This window comes from Drosophila sulfurigaster, unplaced genomic scaffold (genome assembly GCF_023558435.1).
Source record: "Drosophila sulfurigaster albostrigata strain 15112-1811.04 unplaced genomic scaffold, ASM2355843v2 contig_454_pilon, whole genome shotgun sequence".
Lineage (NCBI taxonomy): Eukaryota > Metazoa > Arthropoda > Insecta > Diptera > Drosophilidae > Drosophila > Drosophila sulfurigaster.
The window spans coordinates 35,884-56,472 of NW_026909669.1; the positions used below are offsets into that span (position 1 = coordinate 35,884).

General features: G+C 39.2%; 9 protein-coding genes and 2 pseudogenes across 9 annotated transcripts; 7 read left to right on the plus strand and 4 right to left on the minus strand.

The window, feature by feature from the left end:
• The first annotated feature begins 1,119 nt into the window (after positions 1-1,119).
• LOC133849796 (histone H1-like) lies at positions 1,120-2,021 on the plus strand (annotated as a pseudogene).
• A 398-nt stretch (positions 2,022-2,419) lies between these two features.
• LOC133849802 (histone H2B) lies at positions 2,420-2,858 on the minus strand. The gene has a single exon (XM_062285888.1). The coding sequence runs from the start codon at positions 2,839-2,841 to the stop codon at positions 2,470-2,472; it is 372 nt and encodes a 123-aa protein (XP_062141872.1). The 5' UTR covers positions 2,842-2,858; the 3' UTR covers positions 2,420-2,469.
• Positions 2,859-3,071: 213 nt separating this feature from the next.
• Positions 3,072-3,536, plus strand: LOC133849801 (histone H2A). Its single transcript, XM_062285887.1, has one exon. It carries the CDS (start codon positions 3,103-3,105, stop codon positions 3,475-3,477), a length of 375 nt encoding a protein of 124 aa, XP_062141871.1. The 5' UTR covers positions 3,072-3,102; the 3' UTR covers positions 3,478-3,536.
• A 564-nt stretch (positions 3,537-4,100) lies between these two features.
• Positions 4,101-4,486, minus strand: LOC133849794 (histone H4). Its single transcript, XM_062285880.1, has one exon. The coding sequence runs from the start codon at positions 4,428-4,430 to the stop codon at positions 4,119-4,121; it is 312 nt and encodes a 103-aa protein (XP_062141864.1). The 5' UTR covers positions 4,431-4,486; the 3' UTR covers positions 4,101-4,118.
• Positions 4,487-4,697: 211 nt separating this feature from the next.
• On the plus strand, positions 4,698-10,384 carry LOC133849806 (ion-translocating oxidoreductase complex subunit C-like). Its single transcript, XM_062285890.1, has 5 exons — positions 4,698-5,121; positions 6,326-6,556; positions 6,617-6,904; positions 8,307-8,603; positions 9,877-10,384. The coding sequence occupies exons 1-5, from the start codon at positions 4,719-4,721 to the stop codon at positions 10,308-10,310; spliced, it is 1,653 nt and encodes a 550-aa protein (XP_062141874.1). The 5' UTR covers positions 4,698-4,718; the 3' UTR covers positions 10,311-10,384.
• On the plus strand, positions 6,280-7,175 carry LOC133849790 (histone H1-like; annotated as a pseudogene).
• LOC133849793 (histone H2B) lies at positions 7,616-8,080 on the minus strand. Its single transcript, XM_062285879.1, has one exon. It carries the CDS (start codon positions 8,023-8,025, stop codon positions 7,654-7,656), a length of 372 nt encoding a protein of 123 aa, XP_062141863.1. The 5' UTR covers positions 8,026-8,080; the 3' UTR covers positions 7,616-7,653.
• LOC133849791 (histone H2A) lies at positions 8,229-8,677 on the plus strand. The gene has a single exon (XM_062285878.1). The coding sequence runs from the start codon at positions 8,288-8,290 to the stop codon at positions 8,660-8,662; it is 375 nt and encodes a 124-aa protein (XP_062141862.1). The 5' UTR covers positions 8,229-8,287; the 3' UTR covers positions 8,663-8,677.
• On the minus strand, positions 9,229-9,626 carry LOC133849795 (histone H4). Its single transcript, XM_062285881.1, has one exon. It carries the CDS (start codon positions 9,609-9,611, stop codon positions 9,300-9,302), a length of 312 nt encoding a protein of 103 aa, XP_062141865.1. The 5' UTR covers positions 9,612-9,626; the 3' UTR covers positions 9,229-9,299.
• A 6,737-nt stretch (positions 10,385-17,121) lies between the features above and the next one.
• On the plus strand, positions 17,122-18,653 carry LOC133849797 (uncharacterized). The gene has a single exon (XM_062285883.1). It carries the CDS (start codon positions 17,216-17,218, stop codon positions 18,371-18,373), a length of 1,158 nt encoding a protein of 385 aa, XP_062141867.1. The 5' UTR covers positions 17,122-17,215; the 3' UTR covers positions 18,374-18,653.
• Positions 18,654-19,860: 1,207 nt separating this feature from the next.
• On the plus strand, positions 19,861-20,586 carry LOC133849807 (histone H1-like; the record flags this gene model as incomplete). The annotated part of the gene is made up of 1 exon (XM_062285892.1): positions 19,861-20,586. A coding segment is annotated over exon 1 (687 nt), but the record flags the coding sequence as incomplete, so codon positions are not given.
• Between the last annotated feature and the right edge of the window lie 3 nt (positions 20,587-20,589).

Below are 20,589 nucleotides of genomic sequence, written 5' to 3' on the forward strand. Positions count from 1 at the left end.
ACAAGCATAAAATTATCAAACAAATCGGTCCTTTTCAGGACCACAATTTTATTGAAAGAAGATTTACATTTTTCTTTAATTAGTTTAGTATTATATTAAAATAATGTACAAATTAAAAATAAAGAGCGCGTGTTTGGTAAATTTCACATACTATTGTATCTACATTTATATTAAATAAATCTTAGATAATGAAAAAAGCGCATGTTATACTGTCAAAGTGTGGTTTTATTTCCCAAGCAATATGCAGTACAAAAAAGAACTATTTCAAACCAGAGACAAGATAGAAGAAGATACATTACATTAAATAATTTAATTATTTATTATAGATCAGTGTATATGACTAAAATAATACATTTAAGTGAACAATATTAAGATTAATAATACAAGGACGTAAATATTTATTATATTATTTTTCTTCATATGTTGAATGTTATGTATCTGTTAGTACTTACTTTGTACTCTCAATTGTAAAGACGGTTTTATACGAATAAAATGCATATTTAAATAATAGATTTTTGTAGATATTATACAAATCGATAAGAAAATGATATTAAATAAGTAATATATTTAAAAATTCTATTTTTTACATTTATTTCTATTTTTCCATATCAATTTTCAATAGCTTCTAACACGTTGAGGTCGCTTGGTTTTCACTGTACATGGTCAAGTTTGAACCAAAATTAAAAATATGTGCAATAAATTATATTTATATTAAATAATACATTTAAAAACATAATTGTTCAAAGAACTTGTTTTCAGACTCAAATATTGTATTTTTATTGTTTTTATATTTAAAAATTGAGTTTTTATACGATAATTGTTTTTGTGTAGACACAAAGTTGAATTTAAGTTGAAATTTTAAACACAGTGAGTAATTGTAGATAAATGCAATTAATTTTATATGATTGGTCGAATATTTAAGAAAATATTTCGATACATCATTATTAAAATATCGAACAATGAACTATAGTAAATATTAAATAAAGAATAGGTTAGTGGCAAACTTGTTTGGCGGAAACGTTCACTGCTCTAAACATTCGCGTTGCGCCTTTCTACTCGATTCTCACAAAATCGGGTGACCAACTAATTTCAACCACCAACTGTAAATTCAGTTATTCATTTTAGTGTGAAAGTAAAGCAAAACAAAGTGAAGTGAAACATGTCAGACTCCGCAGTTGCAACATCCGCATCTCCCGTGGCTGCCCCACCAGCTACTCCCGCATCTGAGAAGAAGGTGGCTGCTAAGAAAGCAGCATCTGCATCGAAGGTGAAGAAGCCGGCAGTTCCACCATCACATCCTCCAACTCAGCAAATGGTGGACGCATCAATCCTGAACCTTAAAGAACGTGGTGGTTCGTCGCTTATGGCAATCAAGAAGTACATCAGTGCCACATACAAGTGCGATGCCCAGAAATTGGCACCATTCATTAAGAAGTACCTGAAGAGCGCTGTTGCCAGCGGAAAACTTATCAAGCTAAAGGCAAGGGCGCATCTGGTTCGTTCAAATTGTCTGCATCTGCCAAAAAGGAGCCGAAGCCAAAAGCTAAATCTTCCTCAGTGGAAAAGAAACCGAAGAAGGTTGCTGCATCAGCAGCAGCAGCTAAGAAGAAGGCTGCCGGCACCAAGGCCAAGAAAGCAGCAGGGTCCGCTGAGAAGAAACCAAGCAAAGCTGTAGCAACCAAGAAGACCGCTGAGAAGAAGAAGACTGAGAAAGCCAAGACTAAGGAGGCCAAGAAGAGTGGTACAGTAAAGGCTAAGCCCACAACAGCAAAGGCGGCGCCCAAATCGAGTGCTGCGAAGGCAAAAGCACCAAAGCCCAAGACCGCAACTGCCAAGCCGAAGCCAAAGAAGGCAGCAGCAGCGGCAGCGTCGCCAAAGAAAGCCGCAGTGGCTGCAAAGAAACCCAAGGCAAAAACTACAGCTGCAGCCAAGAAATAAGAAGCGAGCACAAGGACATTGAAGATTGTCGTGCACAAGTTTCAAGACTATGAAATTTGTTATTTAACAAAGCCCTTTTCAGGGCTACAAATCTTATATCAGAAGAGAAATGAGTTTTCAAATTACATATGTTACATTACGAGATGACTTTTACGATGATAACAGATACTTTAAAGCGTGAGTTAGGTAGCTAAATAAAAAATTCTTCGAACCCAAAAGTAAAATACCCAAAAGGGTATAGCAACAAAAGTAACCTTTCTATGGCGCGCAATACATTTAACGTGCTTCCACTTTTATGAAGTTCTCTGTTCTCATTAAACTAGAAAAGTACAGTCCCATCTCGGTTGAAAATTTATAAATGCTGGTGAAATGCCGTATTTATTTATTAAAAACTAGGCGAACTTCTAGGTATACCGTCATTCATATTTATACTATTTACATATATTTGAATTTTAACTCTTTGGATAGGTAATTTGTGGCCCTGAAAAGGGCCTTTTACTTTTTGTATGTAGGTTGTGCAAAGAAATCGAATTACTTCGAGCTCGTGTACTTGGTGACAGCCTTGGTTCCCTCACTGACAGCGTGCTTGGCCAATTCTCCAGGCAGCAAGAGACGGACAGCGGTTTGGATTTCCCGACTGGTGATAGTCGACCGCTTGTTGTAGTGAGCCAAACGGGAGGCCTCGGCAGCAATGCGCTCGAAAATGTCGTTCACAAAGCTGTTCATGATGCTCATTGCCTTCGACGAGATACCGGTGTCAGGATGGACCTGCTTCAGCACTTTGTAGATGTAGATGGCATAGCTTTCCTTCCTCTTGCGCTTCTTCTTCTTGTCGTTCTTGGTGATGTTTTTCTGCGCTTTGCCAGCCTTCTTGGCTGCCTTTCCACTAGTCTTGGGCGGCATGATTAAAATTCAAATTCACTTTCAAAATTCACTTCACAGTTATTTTGCTAGAGATCCGAAACACACCCAATTTATACTTTTATTGTAGCAACGCTTTCCGTTAGACGAGCTCTCATCGAATCCGGTTATCAGCAGCAGCTGTCATCCCTTAACGGAACGAGTAGGTAGCTCGGAAAAGTATAAATAGTTGGCAATGGATTCATGTGGCAACAATATTCGAGTTTTGTGTGTGAAACAGTGAAGTAAGAAATAATAAAAAAAATGTCTGGTCGTGGTAAAGGTGGCAAAGTTAAGGGAAAGGCAAAGTCTCGTTCCAACCGCGCTGGTCTTCAGTTCCCCGTTGGCCGTATTCACCGTCTGCTTCGCAAGGGCAACTATGCCGAGCGTGTTGGTGCTGGTGCTCCTGTGTACCTGGCTGCTGTGATGGAATACTTGGCTGCTGAAGTTTTGGAGTTGGCTGGTAACGCAGCCCGTGACAACAAGAAGACTAGGATTATCCCACGTCATCTGCAATTGGCCATCCGCAACGATGAGGAGTTGAACAAACTGCTTTCGGGTGTCACCATTGCCCAGGGCGGTGTTTTGCCTAATATTCAGGCTGTTCTCTTGCCCAAGAAGACCGAAAAGAAGGCTTAAATTCAAATTTAAACTCGCATATAACACAAATCAACTAAAACCCAAAACGTCCTTTTCAGGACGACCAAATATTTATTAAAGAGAATCATTTTTTTAATATACTTAAATAATTACATCGATATTCGTTCAGAAATTATGTATTGAGTATCTTTACATGGGCAAAGATTTTTCTACACTGCACACGTGGTACAGTTGTGCCAAAAAGTGTCTTAAAATGACGATTTTGACATGGGCAATGTATTTGCACTGTACACGAGGTACAGTTGTGTCGAAAAGTATCGTAAAATGTTTAACACGCTGCACCGGTAAACTATAAAATTTTTTTTTGAGGATTTCTTACTAATGAACACAATATAATACATTTTTAGGAAAAAAAGTTAAAAGCCATTAAATTATTTAAAAGTCGCCGTGTAAAAACAACTTATTTATTTGTATCGTAGAATTTAACTGGGGTAATCTGGATGAAATTGAGGAAATTATTCTTTCTATCTACAATTTTTAGTGCCGTTTTAGTTTCTTTGTTTACTTTTATTTAATAGTTAAAATATATTGATTATCTTCTCTTTTAGTGAATGTTTTGGTGGTCCTGAAAAGGACCGATTGAGTTTTGAGTTTGTACTTTGTAGTAAATACAAATTTTCTTAGCCGCCGAAACCGTACAGAGTGCGGCCTTGCCTCTTCAGAGCGTACACAACATCCATGGCTGTGACTGTCTTCCTCTTGGCGTGTTCGGTGTATGTGACTGCATCACGGATAACGTTTTCCAAGAAAACCTTCAGCACACCACGAGTTTCCTCATAAATAAGACCAGAGATGCGCTTCACACCGCCACGACGAGCTAGACGACGGATAGCTGGCTTCGTGATACCCTGGATGTTATCACGCAACACTTTGCGATGACGCTTGGCGCCACCTTTTCCCAAGCCCTTGCCACCTTTACCACGACCAGTCATTTTTCACTTTTAATATTTTACTTTACACTCAACGAAGTCAGAAAGATACTGTTGTTCGGTCCGACTCAAACGCCTCTATTTATACTCAAATATACATAAACCAGAAAGAGTCAGCAATATGTATCTACGTGCTGCTCGCACGCTGGAATGGCAACAACCCGATCGCTCGTTCTCGTTCTCGCTCGGCAACCCACCACCAGTTTTACTATAAATACGAGAGCCGAGTCGCTTCGTCCGATTATTGTGTTTTTAACATTTGCTGTGTGAAGTGAAAATTGTGAAATAAAAATGGCTCGTACTAAGCAGACTGCTCGTAAATCGACCGGAGGCAAGGCGCCTCGTAAGCAGCTGGCAACTAAGGCGGCTCGTAAGAGTGCTCCAGCCACCGGCGGTGTGAAGAAGCCTCATCGTTATCGCCCCGGAACTGTTGCCCTGCGTGAGATCCGTCGTTACCAGAAGAGCACAGAGTTGCTGATCCGCAAGCTGCCTTTCCAGCGCTTGGTGCGTGAAATTGCTCAGGATTTCAAGACCGATCTGCGTTTCCAGAGTTCTGCTGTGATGGCACTGCAGGAAGCTAGTGAAGCCTACTTGGTTGGCCTGTTCGAAGATACTAACTTGTGCGCTATCCATGCCAAGCGTGTCACCATCATGCCGAAAGATATCCAACTGGCCAGACGTATTCGTGGCGAACGTGCTTAAATTGTGACAACGTTATGCGTTGTTGTTGACAAGCATAAAATTATCAAACAAATCGGTCCTTTTCAGGACCACAATTTTATTGAAAGAAGATTTACATTTTTCTTTAATTAGTTTAGTATTATATTAAAATAATGTACAAATTAAAAATAAAGAGCGCGTGTTTGGTAAATTTCACATACTATTGTATCTACATTTATATTAAATAAATCTTAGATAATGAAAAAAGCGCATGTTATGCTGTCAAAGTGTGGTTTTATTTCCCAAGCAATATGCAGTACAAAAAGAACCATTTCAAACCAGAGACAAGATAGAAGAAGATACATTACATTAAATAATTTAATTATTTATAATAGATCAGTGTATATGACTAAAATAATACATTTAAGTGAACAATATTAAGATTAATAATACAAGGACGTAAATATTTATTATATTTTTTTTCTTCATATGTTGAATGTTATCTATCTGTTAGTACTTACTTTGTACTCTCCAATTGTAAAGACGGTTTTATACGAATAAAATGCATATTTAAATAATAGATTTTTGTAGATATTATACAAATCGATAAGAAAATGATATTAAATAAGTAATATATTTAAAAATTCTATTTTTTACATTTATTTCTATTTTTCCATATCAATTTTCAATAGCTTCTAACACGTTGAGGTCGCTTGGTTTTCACTGTACATGGTCAAGTTTGAACCAAAATTAAAAATATGTGCAATAAATTATATTTATATTAAATAATACATTTAAAAACATAATTGTTCAAAGAACTTGTTTTCAGACTCAAATATTGTATTTTTATTGTTTTTATATTTAAAAATTGAGTTTTTATACGATAATTGTTTTTGTGTAGACACAAAGTTGAATTTAAGTTGAAATTTTAAACACAGTGAGTAATTGTAGATAAATGCAATTAATTTTATATGATTGGTCGAATATTTAAGAAAATATTTCGATACATCATTATTAAAATATCGAACAATGAACTATAGTAAATATTAAATAAAGAATAGGTTAGTGGCAAACTTGTTTGGCGGAAACGTTCACTGCTCTAAACATTCGCGTTGCGCCTTTCTACTCGATTCTCACAAAATCGGGTGACCAACTAATTTCAACCACCAACTGTAAATTCTGTTAAATTCATTTTAGTGTGAAAGTAAAGCAAAACAAAGTGACGTGAAACATGTCAGACTCCGCAGTTGCAACATCCGCATCTCCCGTGGCTGCCCCACCAGCTACTCCCGCATCTGAGAAGAAGGTGGCTGCTAAGAAAGCAGCATCTGCATCGAAGGTGAAGAAGCCGGCAGTTCCACCATCACATCCTCCAACTCAGCAAATGGTGGACGCATCAATCCTGAACCTTAAGGAACGTGGTGGCTCGTCGCTATGGCAATCAAGAAGTACATCAGTGCCACATACAAGTGCGATGCCCAGAAATTGGCACCATTCATTAAGAAGTACCTGAAGAGCGCTGTTGCCAGTGGAAAACTTATCCAAGCTAAAGGCAAGGGCGCATCTGGTTCATTCAAATTGTCTGCATCTGCCAAAAAAGGAGCCGAAGCCAAAAGCCAAGGCTGCCTCAGCGGAGAAGAAACCGAAGAAGGTCGCTGCATCAGCAGCAGCAGCAGCTAAGAAGAAGGCTGCCGGCACCAAGGCCAAGAAAGCAGCAGGGTCCGCTGAGAAGAAACCAAGCAAAGCTGTAGCAACCAAGAAGACCGCTGAGAAGAAGAAGACTGAGAAAGCCAAGGCTAAGGAGGCCAAGAAGAGTGGTACAGTAAAGGCTAAGCCCACAACAGCAAAGGCGGCGCCCAAATCGAGTGCTGCGAAAGCAAAAGCACCAAAGCCCAAGACCGCAACTGCCCAGCCGAAGCCAAAGAAGGCAGCAGCAGCGGCAGCGTCGCCAAAGAAAGCCGCAGTGGCTGCTAAGAAACCCAAGGCAAAAACTGCAGCTGCAGCTAAGAAATAAGAAGAGAGCACAAGGACATTGAAGATTGTCGTGCACAAGTTTCAGGACGATGAAATTTGTTATTTAACAAAGCCCTTTTCAGGGCTACAAATCTTATATCAAAAGAGAAATGAGTTTTCAAGTTATATATGTTACATTACGAGATGACTTTTACGATTATAACAGATACTTTAAAGCGTGAGTCAGGTAGCTAAATAAAAAATTCTTTGAACCCAAAAGTAAAATACCCAAAAAGGGTATAGCAACAAAAGTAACCTTTCTATGGCGCGCAATACATTTAACATGCTTCCACTTTTATGAAGTTCTCTGTTCTCATTAAACTAAAAAAGTACAGTCCCATCTCGGTTGAAAATTTATAAATGCTGGTGAAATGCCGTATTTATTTATTAAAAACTAGGCGAACTTCTAGGTATACCGTCATTAAGCACTATTATTACTATTCATATTTATATTATTTACATATATTTGAATTTTAACTCTTTGGATAGGTAATTTGTGGCCCTGAAAAGGGCCTTTTACTTTTTTGTATGTAGGTTGTGCAAAGAAATCGAATTACTTCGAGCTCGTGTACTTGGTGACAGCCTTGGTTCCCTCACTGACAGCGTGCTTGGCCAATTCTCCAGGCAACAAGAGACGGACAGCGGTTTGGATTTCCCGACTGGTGATAGTCGACCGCTTGTTGTAGTGAGCCAAACGGGAGGCCTCGGCAGCAATGCGCTCGAAAATGTCGTTCACAAAGCTGTTCATGATGCTCATTGCCTTCGATGAGATACCGGTGTCAGGATGGACCTGCTTCAGCACTTTGTAGATGTAGATGGCATAGCTTTCCTTCCTCTTGCGCTTCTTCTTCTTGTCGTTCTTGGTGATGTTTTTCTGCGCTTTGCCAGCCTTCTTGGCTGCCTTTCCACTAGTCTTGGGCGGCATGATTCAAATTCAAATTCACTTTCAAAATTCACTTCACAGTTATTTTGCTAGAGATCCGAAACATACCCAATTTATACTTTTATTGTAGCAACGCTTTCCGTTAGACGAGCTCAAATCGTAACCGGTTATCAGCAGCAGCTGTCATCCCTTAACGGAACGAGTAGGTAGCTCGGAAAAGTATAAATAGTTGGCAATGGATTCATGTGGCAACAATATTCGAGTTTTGTGTGTGAAACAGTGAAGTAAGAAATAATAAATAAAAATGTCTGGTCGTGGTAAAGGTGGCAAAGTTAAGGGAAAGGCAAAGTCTCGTTCCAACCGCGCTGGTCTTCAGTTCCCCGTTGGCCGTATTCACCGTCTGCTTCGCAAGGGCAACTATGCCGAGCGTGTTGGTGCTGGTGCTCCTGTGTACCTGGCTGCTGTGATGGAATACTTGGCTGCTGAAGTTTTGGAGTTGGCTGGTAACGCAGCCCGTGACAACAAGAAGACTAGGATTATCCCTCGTCATCTGCAATTGGCCATCCGCAACGATGAGGAGTTGAACAAACTACTTTCGGGTGTCACCATTGCCCAGGGCGGTGTTTTGCCTAATATTCAAGCTGTTCTCTTGCCCAAGAAGACCGAAAAGAAGGCTTAAATTAAAATTTAAACTCGCATACACACAAACACAAATCAACTAAAACCCAAAACGTCCTTTTCAGGACGACCAAATATTTATTAAAGAGAATCATTTTTTTTAATATACTTAAATAATTACATTGATATTCGTTTAGAAATTGTGTATTGAGTATCTTTACATGAGCAACGAATCTACACTGCACACGTGGTACAGTTGTGCCAAAAAATTGTCTTAAAATGGCGATTTTGACATGCGCAAAGTATTTGCACTGTACACGAGGTACAGTTGTGTCGAAAAGTATCGCAAAATGTAAAAACACGCTGCACCGGTAAACTATAAAATTTGTTTTTGGAAGATTTCATACTAATGAACACAATATAATAAATTTTTAGGAAAAAAAGTTAAAAGCCATTAAATTATTTACAAGTCGGCGTGTTAAAACAATTTATTTGTATCGTAGAATTTAACTGGGGCAATCTGGATGAAATTGAGGGAATTATTCTCTCTATCCACAATTTTTAGTGCCGTTGTTTACTTTTATTTAATAATTCAAATATATTGATTATCTTCTCTTTTAGTAAATGTTTTGGTGGACCTGAAAAGGACCGATTGATGTGGGTTTTGAGTTTGTCCTTTGTAGTAGATACAAATTTTCTTAGCCGCCGAAACCGTACAGAGTGCGGCCTTGCCTCTTCAGAGCGTACACAACATCCATGGCTGTGACTGTCTTCCTCTTGGCGTGTTCGGTGTATGTGACTGCATCACGGATAACGTTTTCCAAGAAAACCTTCAGCACACCACGAGTTTCCTCATAAATAAGACCAGAGATGCGCTTCACGCCGCCACGGCGAGCTAGACGACGGATAGCTGGCTTCGTGATACCCTGGATGTTATCACGCAACACTTTGCGATGACGCTTGGCGCCACCTTTTCCCAAGCCCTTGCCACCTTTACCACGACCAGTCATTTTTCATTTTTAATATTTTACTTTACACTCAACGAAGTCAGAAAGATACTGTTGTTCGGTCCGACTCAAACGCCTCTATTTATACTCAAATATACATAAACCAGAAAGAGTCAGCAATATGTATCTACGTGCTGCTCGCACGCTGGAATGGCAACAACCCGATCGCTCGTTCTCGTTCTCGCTCGGCAACCCACCACCAGTTTTACTATAAATACGAGAGCCGAGTCGCTTCGTCCGATTATAGTGTTTTTAACATTTGCTGTGTGAAGTGAAAATTGTGAAATAAAAATGGCTCGTACTAAGCAGACTGCTCGTAAATCGACCGGAGGCAAGGCGCCTCGTAAGCAGCTGGCAACTAAGGCGGCTCGTAAGAGTGCTCCAGCCACCGGCGGTGTGAAGAAACCTCATCGTTATCGCCCCGGAACTGTTGCCCTGCGTGAGATCCGTCGTTACCAGAAAAGCACAGAGTTGCTGATCCGCAAGCTGCCTTTCCAGCGCTTGGTGCGTGAAATTGCTCAGGATTTCAAGACCGATCTGCGTTTCCAGAGTTCTGCTGTGATGGCACTGCAGGAAGCTAGTGAAGCCTACTTGGTTGGCCTGTTCGAAGATACTAACTTGTGCGCTATCCATGCCAAACGTGTCACCATCATGCCGAAAGATATCCAGCTGGCCAGACGTATTCGTGGCGAACGTGCTTAAATTGTGACAACGTTGTGCGTTGTGCTTGACAAGCATCAAATTATCAAACAAATCGGTCCTTTTCAGGACCACAATTTTATTGAAAGAAGATTTACATTTTTCTTTATAATTACTTAATTACATTAAAATAATGTACAAATTAAAAATAAAGAAGAGGGCGTGTGTACGATTTCGAGACAAGCAAAATCGTACGCTGCAGATAGATAACAGGTAGTCCTATACAAACAGGCACCGCTGCGTATTTACGACTTCACACCATCTGTCAGCACGCATGATTTGACCTGCATGCGTCATAATCTTAAGCGATATAAGATAAGGTTATCCTACTTTACAACTGTTCAGACTATTAAACTATGAGATAACTATTGATTATCAGGCTACCCACTGTAAACCATAAACAGATAAGAATTTGACCTAAACAAACATTAGTCCTTAAGATATTGTATATATAAACTCTGCATATTCCACAATAAAATCAGTACTCAACGAAAACTCGTGGTATTCACTTCTCCGAGCTCAGTTTGTTTCAAGTACAGATTGCGGCAACGAAATTGTTACTGGTATCAAGAACCGGTGGCAGACAAAATTAAACTTTTCAGCTAATATATGAACATTTGGTGACCCCCGACTTCTGGACACAGGATTAATTTGGAGAATCCTACACGTATAATTGGTCAACTGGGCGACCAATTTCAAAAACCAACAACTGATCAACTTGGCGATCTTGGACATCACTGGATAGTCAACTTGGCAGAAACAAAGAAGGAGAAAATCAAGCTCCATAGCCGTAATATTTAAAAGCATACCTTGACCGCCTATTTGGTTGTGAGTAGAGGCACAACCTGTCAAAGCGACAAAACAAAATACCTCCAACGGGTCAGGTATTACTTTAAATAAAAAAATGGCATCATCGAATATCAGCGCATTGCTGGACAGGCAATTAATAACAGGCGAAGAGATCCAAAACGTAATAAGGAATTACAAAAAGGACTCGCCTGAGCGAAAACTACAGCATGACTACTTCCAAAAACGCATTGAGAAGTTAGCTAAGCTGTGGGAAACATTTTCTAAAGAGGATTCAAATATAAAAAGTAAAACAGAAGGTGCTAAAATTGAGCACAATTACTTTAAAAATGATTACTTCAATCAAATAAGGGATTTGGTTGTATCCTACAAAGGAGAATTTAATAAACAATTATCCACAATACAAATGGATACTGGATCGGTTACTTCCAATGAAGAAGAGTCAGAACTGGAGCCAATGATTCGTGAACAAAGGGTTCTGCTGGATAGCTTGGAACGCATCATGAACAAAATGACGAATGAAACACGTCAAGGATTTATGCCAATCATAAATCAGTATTGGAATAAGATAACAATGATCCACATAGAAATTTATAAAAAATTTGAGGATCCTGCAAAACTTGGATATGTCGACCAGAGATATCTAGCAGCTGAAGATGCCGTCATAGGAGTCCAAACTATGACATGTGAAGAAAGTGTCTCCCGTCCTGCTAACATACCCCAAATGCATGCCTCATTGCCGTTGCCGAAGGTTGAAATTCCCAAATTTGATGGGGATTATTTAAAATGGCAACAATTTCATGACATCTTCAAGAAAATGATTCATGAAGCATCATTACCCATCATTCAAAAGATGTGGTACTTAAAAACTAGCATCACTGGAGATGCTGAGCGTTTAATACGCCATCTATCCTTAACCGAAGGAAATTATGCAACAGCCTGGAATATGCTACAAGAGCGTTTTAGCAACAAAAGAGTGCTAAGTAACGCATTAATACAAAAATATTGGACCAACCGTCAATAACAAATGATGGCAAGTCTATAAAAGCAATGCATGATAATATCAAAGAAACATTATCTGCACTAAATAACATTGGAATTCGAACTGAAAACTGGGATCCAATACTGTTATGTAGTTTAACAAGGAAATTGGATCGTCAAACTCATATGTTATATGAACAATCAGTTGTAGACTCAAAGAAGCTGCAGAAACTGGATCAGTTTTTGACCTTCTTGGAACATCGGTTCCTTACATTGGAGGCTACCGGCAGTGATAAGATAAATCACACCAAAAAAAGGCACATGCGCTCAGATTGGTACAGAATATACATGTTATTTCTGTAACAAAACCAATCACATTATATACAAGTGCAATGAATTTTTGAAGAAAACAACAGCTGAACGACTAAATTGGATTCAAAGGAACAAGTTATGCGTAAAATGTTTCAAACGCGATCATTCAGCAAAGGAATGCCAGAAAAAAAATTGTTTTAAATGCGATAAAAGGCATAACACTCTTCTACATTTGGAATCGAAGTCTGAATCCAAAACAGCAGCATCAGCAAGTGGAGTACAAACCAATTATGTACTTTTAGCCACTGCTCGAGTAATTATTGAAGGCAATAATGGACAAATGGCCGAATTCAGAGCCTTACTTGACTCAGGTTCTCAAGTCAATGTAATCTCTGAAAGAGCATTAAATATATTAGCTCTCAACGTTAAAAAAATCAGAGCTACAAATAAATGGAATTGGTGGACGAACACAAACATCGAAGGCACGTGTTAATGTTATGCTCAAATCACAGCATAGCAATTTCAACTCTCGATTGGAGGCTATTGTATTGCCTCACATTGTTGCAGATCAACCAGGACAGTCAATTGATATTGCTCGTTGGAAACTTCCAAAGCATATTGAATTGGCAGATCCTAACTTCGACAAAACAGGAAAGATTGATCTACTCTTAGGAGCAGAACACTACTTCGACATAATGCAGGACAAGCATTTATCGTTGGGTAAAGGACTGCCAAGATTACAGAAAACCAAACTAGGATGGATTGTGGCTGGAAAATTAAAACATTTTTCATCAAGATCAACTACTTGTGCAGCTCTAACGGAAGAAGATAAGGTAGACCAACAAATTACGAAATTTTGGGAACTGGATTCATTCTCAACCGATACACCATGTCTATCACCACTGGAGAAACAATGTGAAATGCACTTTCTCCAGAACATTCAGACTGCAATTGATAAGAAACCGATTGTTAGTCTCCCATTCATGGATAATGCTTCAGCCCTGGGGGAGAGTCGTGATCTTGCGACACGACGATTCCTTTCCTTGGAAAAACGGCTATTGCGAGATCCACAAACTAAGGCAAGTTATGTGGATTTCATGAAAGAATATGAAGCTCTTGGGCATATGAAGGAGATGCACACAAATGAAATAACAAAAGCACGGTACTTCATACCACATCACTGTGTGCTCAAACCTGAAAGTGCAACAACCAAATTAAGAGTGGTTTTCGATGCATCTGCAGTTACGTCATCAGGAAAATCGCTCAACGACTTACTGCACAAAGGTCCTACGGTGCAAAACTCTCTATTTTCAATTTTGCTGCGATTTAGGACTCACAAATATGTTTTCACGGCGGACATAGAGAAAATGTACCGTCAAATCTGGATAAATCCCGTAGACCAATATTTCCAAACAATTGTTTGGCGCAATGATCCATCTGAGGATTTGCGATTCTACAGATTAAAAAACGGTTACCTATGGAACAAAAGCTGCACCATATTTAGCCACAAAATGCTTGCAGCACATAGCACAAAAAGGCAGAAAAGAATACCCTAATGGTGCTGCCGCATTGGAAAACGACTTCTATGTAGACGATTGCTTAACCGGAGCCGAAACTATACCAGAAGCTCTACAGAGGCAACAACAGCTTAACAAACTTCTGCAAAATTCTGGATTCAAGTTAAGAAAATGGTGTACTAACAATTTCCAAGTTCTACAAGGAGTTCCGAGGGGAAGACATCACTTCAAATGTACAACTGGAGGAGACTTCATATGAGGACTACACGATTAAGACCCTCGGAATAACCTGGACACCAACAACAGATCACCTTTGTGGGAAAACGGAGATAGCAACAAAGGCCAATATATCGAGACGAGATGTTGTGTCTGAAATCTTTAGGATATTTGATCCTCTTGGTTTATTTTCCCCAGTTGTAATGAAAGCAAAAATTTTCATGCAACACCTCACAAAGGAGGGTTATGGGTACAAAGACGATCTGCCGGCTCATCTTCAGGAGGAATGGAAACGCTACAGGGAGGAGCTAAAGGTTCTGAACACCATAAAAGTACCACGTCACGTATACTCAGGAAAAACACCTGTGACGGCAGAAATCCACACATTTGTTGATGCCTCGGAGAAAGCATATGGAGCTGCTGTATACATCCGAGCAACATATAAGGACAAGCGAAGAACGATCCAGTTATTATGTGCAAAATCTCACTTAGCACCAATAAATACAATAACGCTACCGCGTCTGGAGCTTAAGGCTGCTGTATTAGGAGCACAGTTGACTTCCAAAATAAAGGAAGACTTGGCCATGAAAAATGCATCCACATATTACTGGTCTGATTCACGGATTGTACTGTCATGGATTAATTGCTCATCATCCATTCGAGATAAATTCGTTGCCACTAGAGTTGCAACAATACATGAGTTATCCATACCAAAACAGTGGAGACATGTTGCATCAGAACACAATGCAGCAGATGTCCTCTCCAGAGGAATGACGGCTTCAAAATTCGCGGAACATGCCATGTGGTTCTACGGCCCTATGTTCCTACATGGTTCATCATCCACATGGCCGGCTCCTTTTATTGCTACCAACGAGGAATTAATAATTATGAATCCGCCAAAGGTTAGTCAATCATCCGTGATGACTATCACAAAAGAGGAGGACATAATATACACAATACAGCATAATAATTCGTTCAACAAGCTACTCAGAGTAATAGCTTACATGATGCGCTTCCGACGTAAGAAGAAATACATAAGCCACACCATTGAGTTTGAAGAAATAATGGAAGCCCGAAAAATTGTTTTCCGCAACATTCAAAATATCGACTTCAAAGATGACATCAAACATCTCAAGAGGCAAAGGGAGACACTAAAGGGCAGTTCAATCAACTCACTATCACCATTCTTAGATCAGAATGGAATTTTGCGTGTAGGAGGTCGACTGGAGGCGGCAAATATATCATTCGACTCCAAACATCCGATACTTCTGCCATACAACGACCCTGTTGTGAAGATGATTCTTGTGCAAATACACAAGGACAACATGCATTGCGGACCTCAGGCTCTATTGACTACATCAAGGCAGCAATTCTGGATTCTTAAAGGAAAAACTATGGCTAGGAGCACGGTAAAAGCCTGTGTCAAGTGCACTAAAGCTAAGCCAAAATTAATGGAGCAGATCATGGGAAATCTGCCACCACTTAGAGTAACGCAAGCTCGACCATTTTTCAACTCTGGCGTCGATTATTGTGGACCATTTAAAATCCACTACAAAGTGAGAGGAAAGAAGCCTAGCACAGCTTACATTGCCATATTCTGCTGTTTCGCGACTAAAGCTGTGCATCTCGAGCTGGTTAGCGATCTCACAACAGAGGCATTCTTGGCAGCACTTCGTCGTTTCATTGCTCGGCGAGGAAATGCCAAGTTCTTCACTGCGACAACGCAACAAATTTTGTGGGAGCAAAAAACAAGTTGCAGGAATTACAGGAGGCTATATTCTCCGATAATGCGAAAACCCAAATTCTCCAGGAGTGTAACAACAAGGGAGTTCAATTTAAATTCATTCCACCTCGTGCACCACACTTCGGAGGATTATGGGAAGCTGCAGTAAAGTCGGCAAAACATTTATTACTGAAAAATGTGACGACAGCCGATCTTACTTATGAAGAACTGGAAACAGTTATAGTCGAAATAGAGGCCATATTGAACTCTCGACCATTAACACCACTGTCCGATGACCCAAATGACGTTACAGCACTAACGCCTGACACTTCCTAATTGGAGAGCCACTAACTGCACAAGCTGATTGTGAACCATCGCAGCAACCAAAAACGTTAGGTAATCGATGGCAGGCCGTTTCAAAACTGAAACATGCATTCTGGAAACAATGGTCGCAGGAGTATCTACAACAGTTGCAGCAACGTCAAAAATGGAGAAGATCCTCAGCAAACATAAAGGAAGGCACTTTAGTAATAATAAAGGAAGACAATGTTCCTGTATTACAATGGCCGATGGGAAGAATTGTCCGAGTGTTCTACGGAAGGACAACTTTGCACGAGTGGTTGAAGTTAAAACGACCAAAGGGATTTTTAAACGTGAGATTCAACATGTTGCTCCACTCTTTAATGAAGAAGAACCTACTGACAAACATCCAATTGAAGAAGATGAAGTGGAAGAAGAAAACAAAGCAGTTGAAGACCGACAGCTGAGGAAAAGGAAACAACCAAATCACGCTTCGATAACCAGTGTTATGATTGTCATGCTATTATTACTACCATTAGCCTGGGCCCAATCGATTCAAATAACTCAGTTTGGATCAAAACCAGGAATATTTTTCGAGAAAATTGGTACAACCCAATTAGCAGTGGCTGACTGGACCATAGTGGCTTACTTCGATCTCAAGCCATATTGGAGTGACATGGCTACATTTTCAAAAGGAACAACAAAATTGGTGAAATGTGCGCTACACTTAATGACGCCCACTCATGTGAAGGAATGTACCAATACTTCCGACACATAGAGAATGAACTCATCATGGAAAATATGCTATTGGCCAAATCACGGAAAGTTCGAGCACCATTGGACATCGTGGGAAACATTGCAAGCAGTCTATTTGGTGTATTAGATTCTCAATATGCACAAGACATGTCGAAAACAATATCGAAGGTCAAGGACAATGAAGATCATCTTTGGAGTTATTACAAAACCAAACATCCTTAGTTGATTCAACAATAAACATAGTGAAACGAGATGAAATTGCATACGCAAAACGACTCAACCTAATTGAAAGTCAAATGAATGCAATAATACAAGATAAATATCACTGGTACATCACGCTGACATCACAACTTACGTTGCTCGCTGCTAATTTACAACGAATGCAGAATGAAATCATCAAGGTGTTAACAGACGTGCGCCACAACACTATTAGTCCACTTCTATTATCACCACGACAACTAAAGGAGCAATGTAATCAAATAAGGGATCATTTGAAGCCTGATCAAATGCTACCTATTAGCCAAGAAAACATACTCATGGCATACAAACTGATGCAAGCTGAAGGCACCATAGTAGATAATCATGTGATTATAAAAATAACAGTACCATTAATATCGGCACAGGTATTGGACATATACAAATTAATACCGATCCCAGCTGCAAATATATATGGATTTCATCTGTTCAAAATTAAAACACCATTCATTGCAATTAACAACTATCGAGATAAGTTTGTTGATATGACGACGGAAGACATAGCAAATTGTCGTCCAAGATCGATAAATGATTTCATTTGTCACAGCAAGCAATCAATGTTCTCTACAGAAATGAGCTGCGAAATGCAACTATTCCATAATAAAACAGACACTTCATGTCATCTGGAAATCACAAATAAAACGTTCATTTGGCAAGAGATGCATAAAAGGAATCAATGGATTTTTGCGACAAGGACGCCAATAAAACTCTCAGCTGTTTGCACCGATGGAACATCAGATATCTGGTTACGCAACACGGGGCTACTGACAGCAAAAGCAGGATGCACCATACGCAACTCCCTAATAACAGTAATCAGTCAAACTGGTATAAAAACATCGACGTTCACCTCATACGCCCGTTTTGGAGAAATCGATGGTAACAATACAACGGTTAAAAGACAAAATATTACCTCCAGGAAAACAAATAAATTTGGTTATACCGAACTACTGGATCTTCAACGGGATCTCGTACTAAACCGAAGACTCAGACTACCACATAGACTTGAGACGATCAAGCATCACCACATCGCAATGTACATCGGCCTAACATTCATCATATTAATATTGACCATTCACTGGGTAAGAAAATGTTACAAGAGAGACAACCGACCACATCAAGTCCAGATACCAGCGGTGGCAATGAGGAAAACTGATACGACTTCGAGTCCGCCGTTCACCATTAATATCGATGATTGTTGAAACTGCGTTCAACGGCCGGGAGGATGTACGATTTCGAGACAAGCAAAATCGTACGCTGCAGATAGATAACAGGTAGTCCTATACAAACAGGCACCGCTGCGTATTTACGACTTCACACCATCTGTCAGCACGCATGATTTGACCTGCATGCGTCATAATCTTAAGCGATATAAGATAAGGTTATCCTACTTTACAACTGTTCAGACTATTAAACTATGAGATAACTATTGATTATCAGGCTACCCACTGTAAACCATAAACAGATAAGAATTTGACCTAAACAAACATTAGTCCTTAAGATATTGTATATATAAACTCTGCATATTCCACAATAAAATCAGTACTCAACGAAAACTCGTGGTATTCACTTCTCCGAGCTCAGTTTGTTTCAAGTACAGATTGCGGCAACGAAATTGTTACTGGTATCAAGAACCGGTGGCAGACAAAATTAAACTTTTCAGCTAATATATGAACAGCGTGTTTGGTTAATTTCAGATACTATTGTATCTACATTTATATTAAATAAATCTTAGATAATGCAAAAAGCGCATGTTATGCTGTCAAAGTGTGGTTTTATTTCCCAAGCAATATGCAGTACAAAGAAAAATACATTTCAATCCAGAGACAAGATAGAAGAAGAAGATACATTACATTAAATAATTTAATCATTTATTATAGATCAGTGTATATGAATAAAATAAAACATTTAAATTAACAATATTAAGATTAATAATACAAGGACGTAAATATTTATTATATTTCTTTTGCATTACACTCTTCATATGTTGAATGTTATGTATCTGTTAGTACTTACTTTGTACTCTCCAATTGTAAAGACGGTTTTTTATACGAATAAAATGCATATTTAAATGATAGATTTTTGTAGATATTATACAAATCGATAAGAAAATGATATTAAATAAGTAATATATTTAAAAATTCTATTTTTTACATTTATTTCTATTTTTCCATATCAATTTTCAATAGCTTCTAACACTATGAGGTCGCTTGGTTTTCACTGTACATGGTCAAGTTTGAACCAAAATTAAAAATATGTGCAATAAATTATATTTATATTAAATAATACATTTAAAAACATAATTGTTCAAAGAACTTTTTTTCAGACTCAAATATTGTATTTTTATTGTTTTTATATTTATAAATTGAGTTTTTATATGATAATTGTTTTTGTGTAGACACAAAGTTGAATTTAAGTTGAAATTTTAAACACAGTGAGTAATTGTAGATAAATGCAATTAATTGTATATGGTTGGTCGAATATTTAAGCAAATATTTCGATACATCATTATTAAAATATCAAACTATTAACTATAGTAAATATTAAATAAAGTATAGGTTAGTGGCAAACTTGTTTAGCGGAAACGTTCACTACTCGAAACATTCGCGTTTCGCCTTTCTAGTCGATTCTCACAAAATCGGGTGACCAACTAATTTCAACCACCAACTGTAAATTCAGTTAAATTCATTTTAGTGTGAAAGTAAAGCAAAACAAAGTGAAGTGAAACATGACAGACTCCGCAGTTGCAACATCCGCATCTCCCGTGGCTGCCCCACCAGCTACTCCCGCATCTGAGAAGAAGGTGGCTGCTAAGAAAGCAGCATCTGCATCGAAGGTGAAGAAGCCGGCAGTTCCACCATCACATCCTCCAACTCAGCAAATGGTGGACGCATCAATCCTGAACCTTAAGGAACGTGGTGGCTCGTCGCTTATGGCAATCAAGAAGTACATCAGTGCCACATACAAGTGCGATGCCCAGAAATTGGCACCATTCATTAAGAAGTACCTGAAGAGCGCTGTTGCCAGTGGAAAACTTATCCAAGCTAAAGGCAAGGGCGCATCTGGTTCATTCAAATTGTCTGCATCTGCCAAAAAGGAGCCGAAGCCAAAAGCCAAGGCTGCCTCAGCGGAGAAGAAACCGAAGAAGGTCGCTGCATCAGCAGCAGCAGCAGCAGCAGCTAAGAAGAAGGCTGCCGGCACCAAGGCCAAGAAAGCAGCAGGGTCCGCTGAGAAGAAACCAAGCAAAGCTGTAGCAACCAAGAAGACCGCTGAGAAGAAGAAGACTGAGAAAGCCAAGGCTAAGGAGGCCAAGAAGAGTGGTACAGTAAAGGCTAAGCCCACAACAGCAAAGGCGGCGCCCAAATCGAGTGCTGCGAAAGCAAAAGCACCAAAGCCCAAGACCGCAACTGCCCAGCCG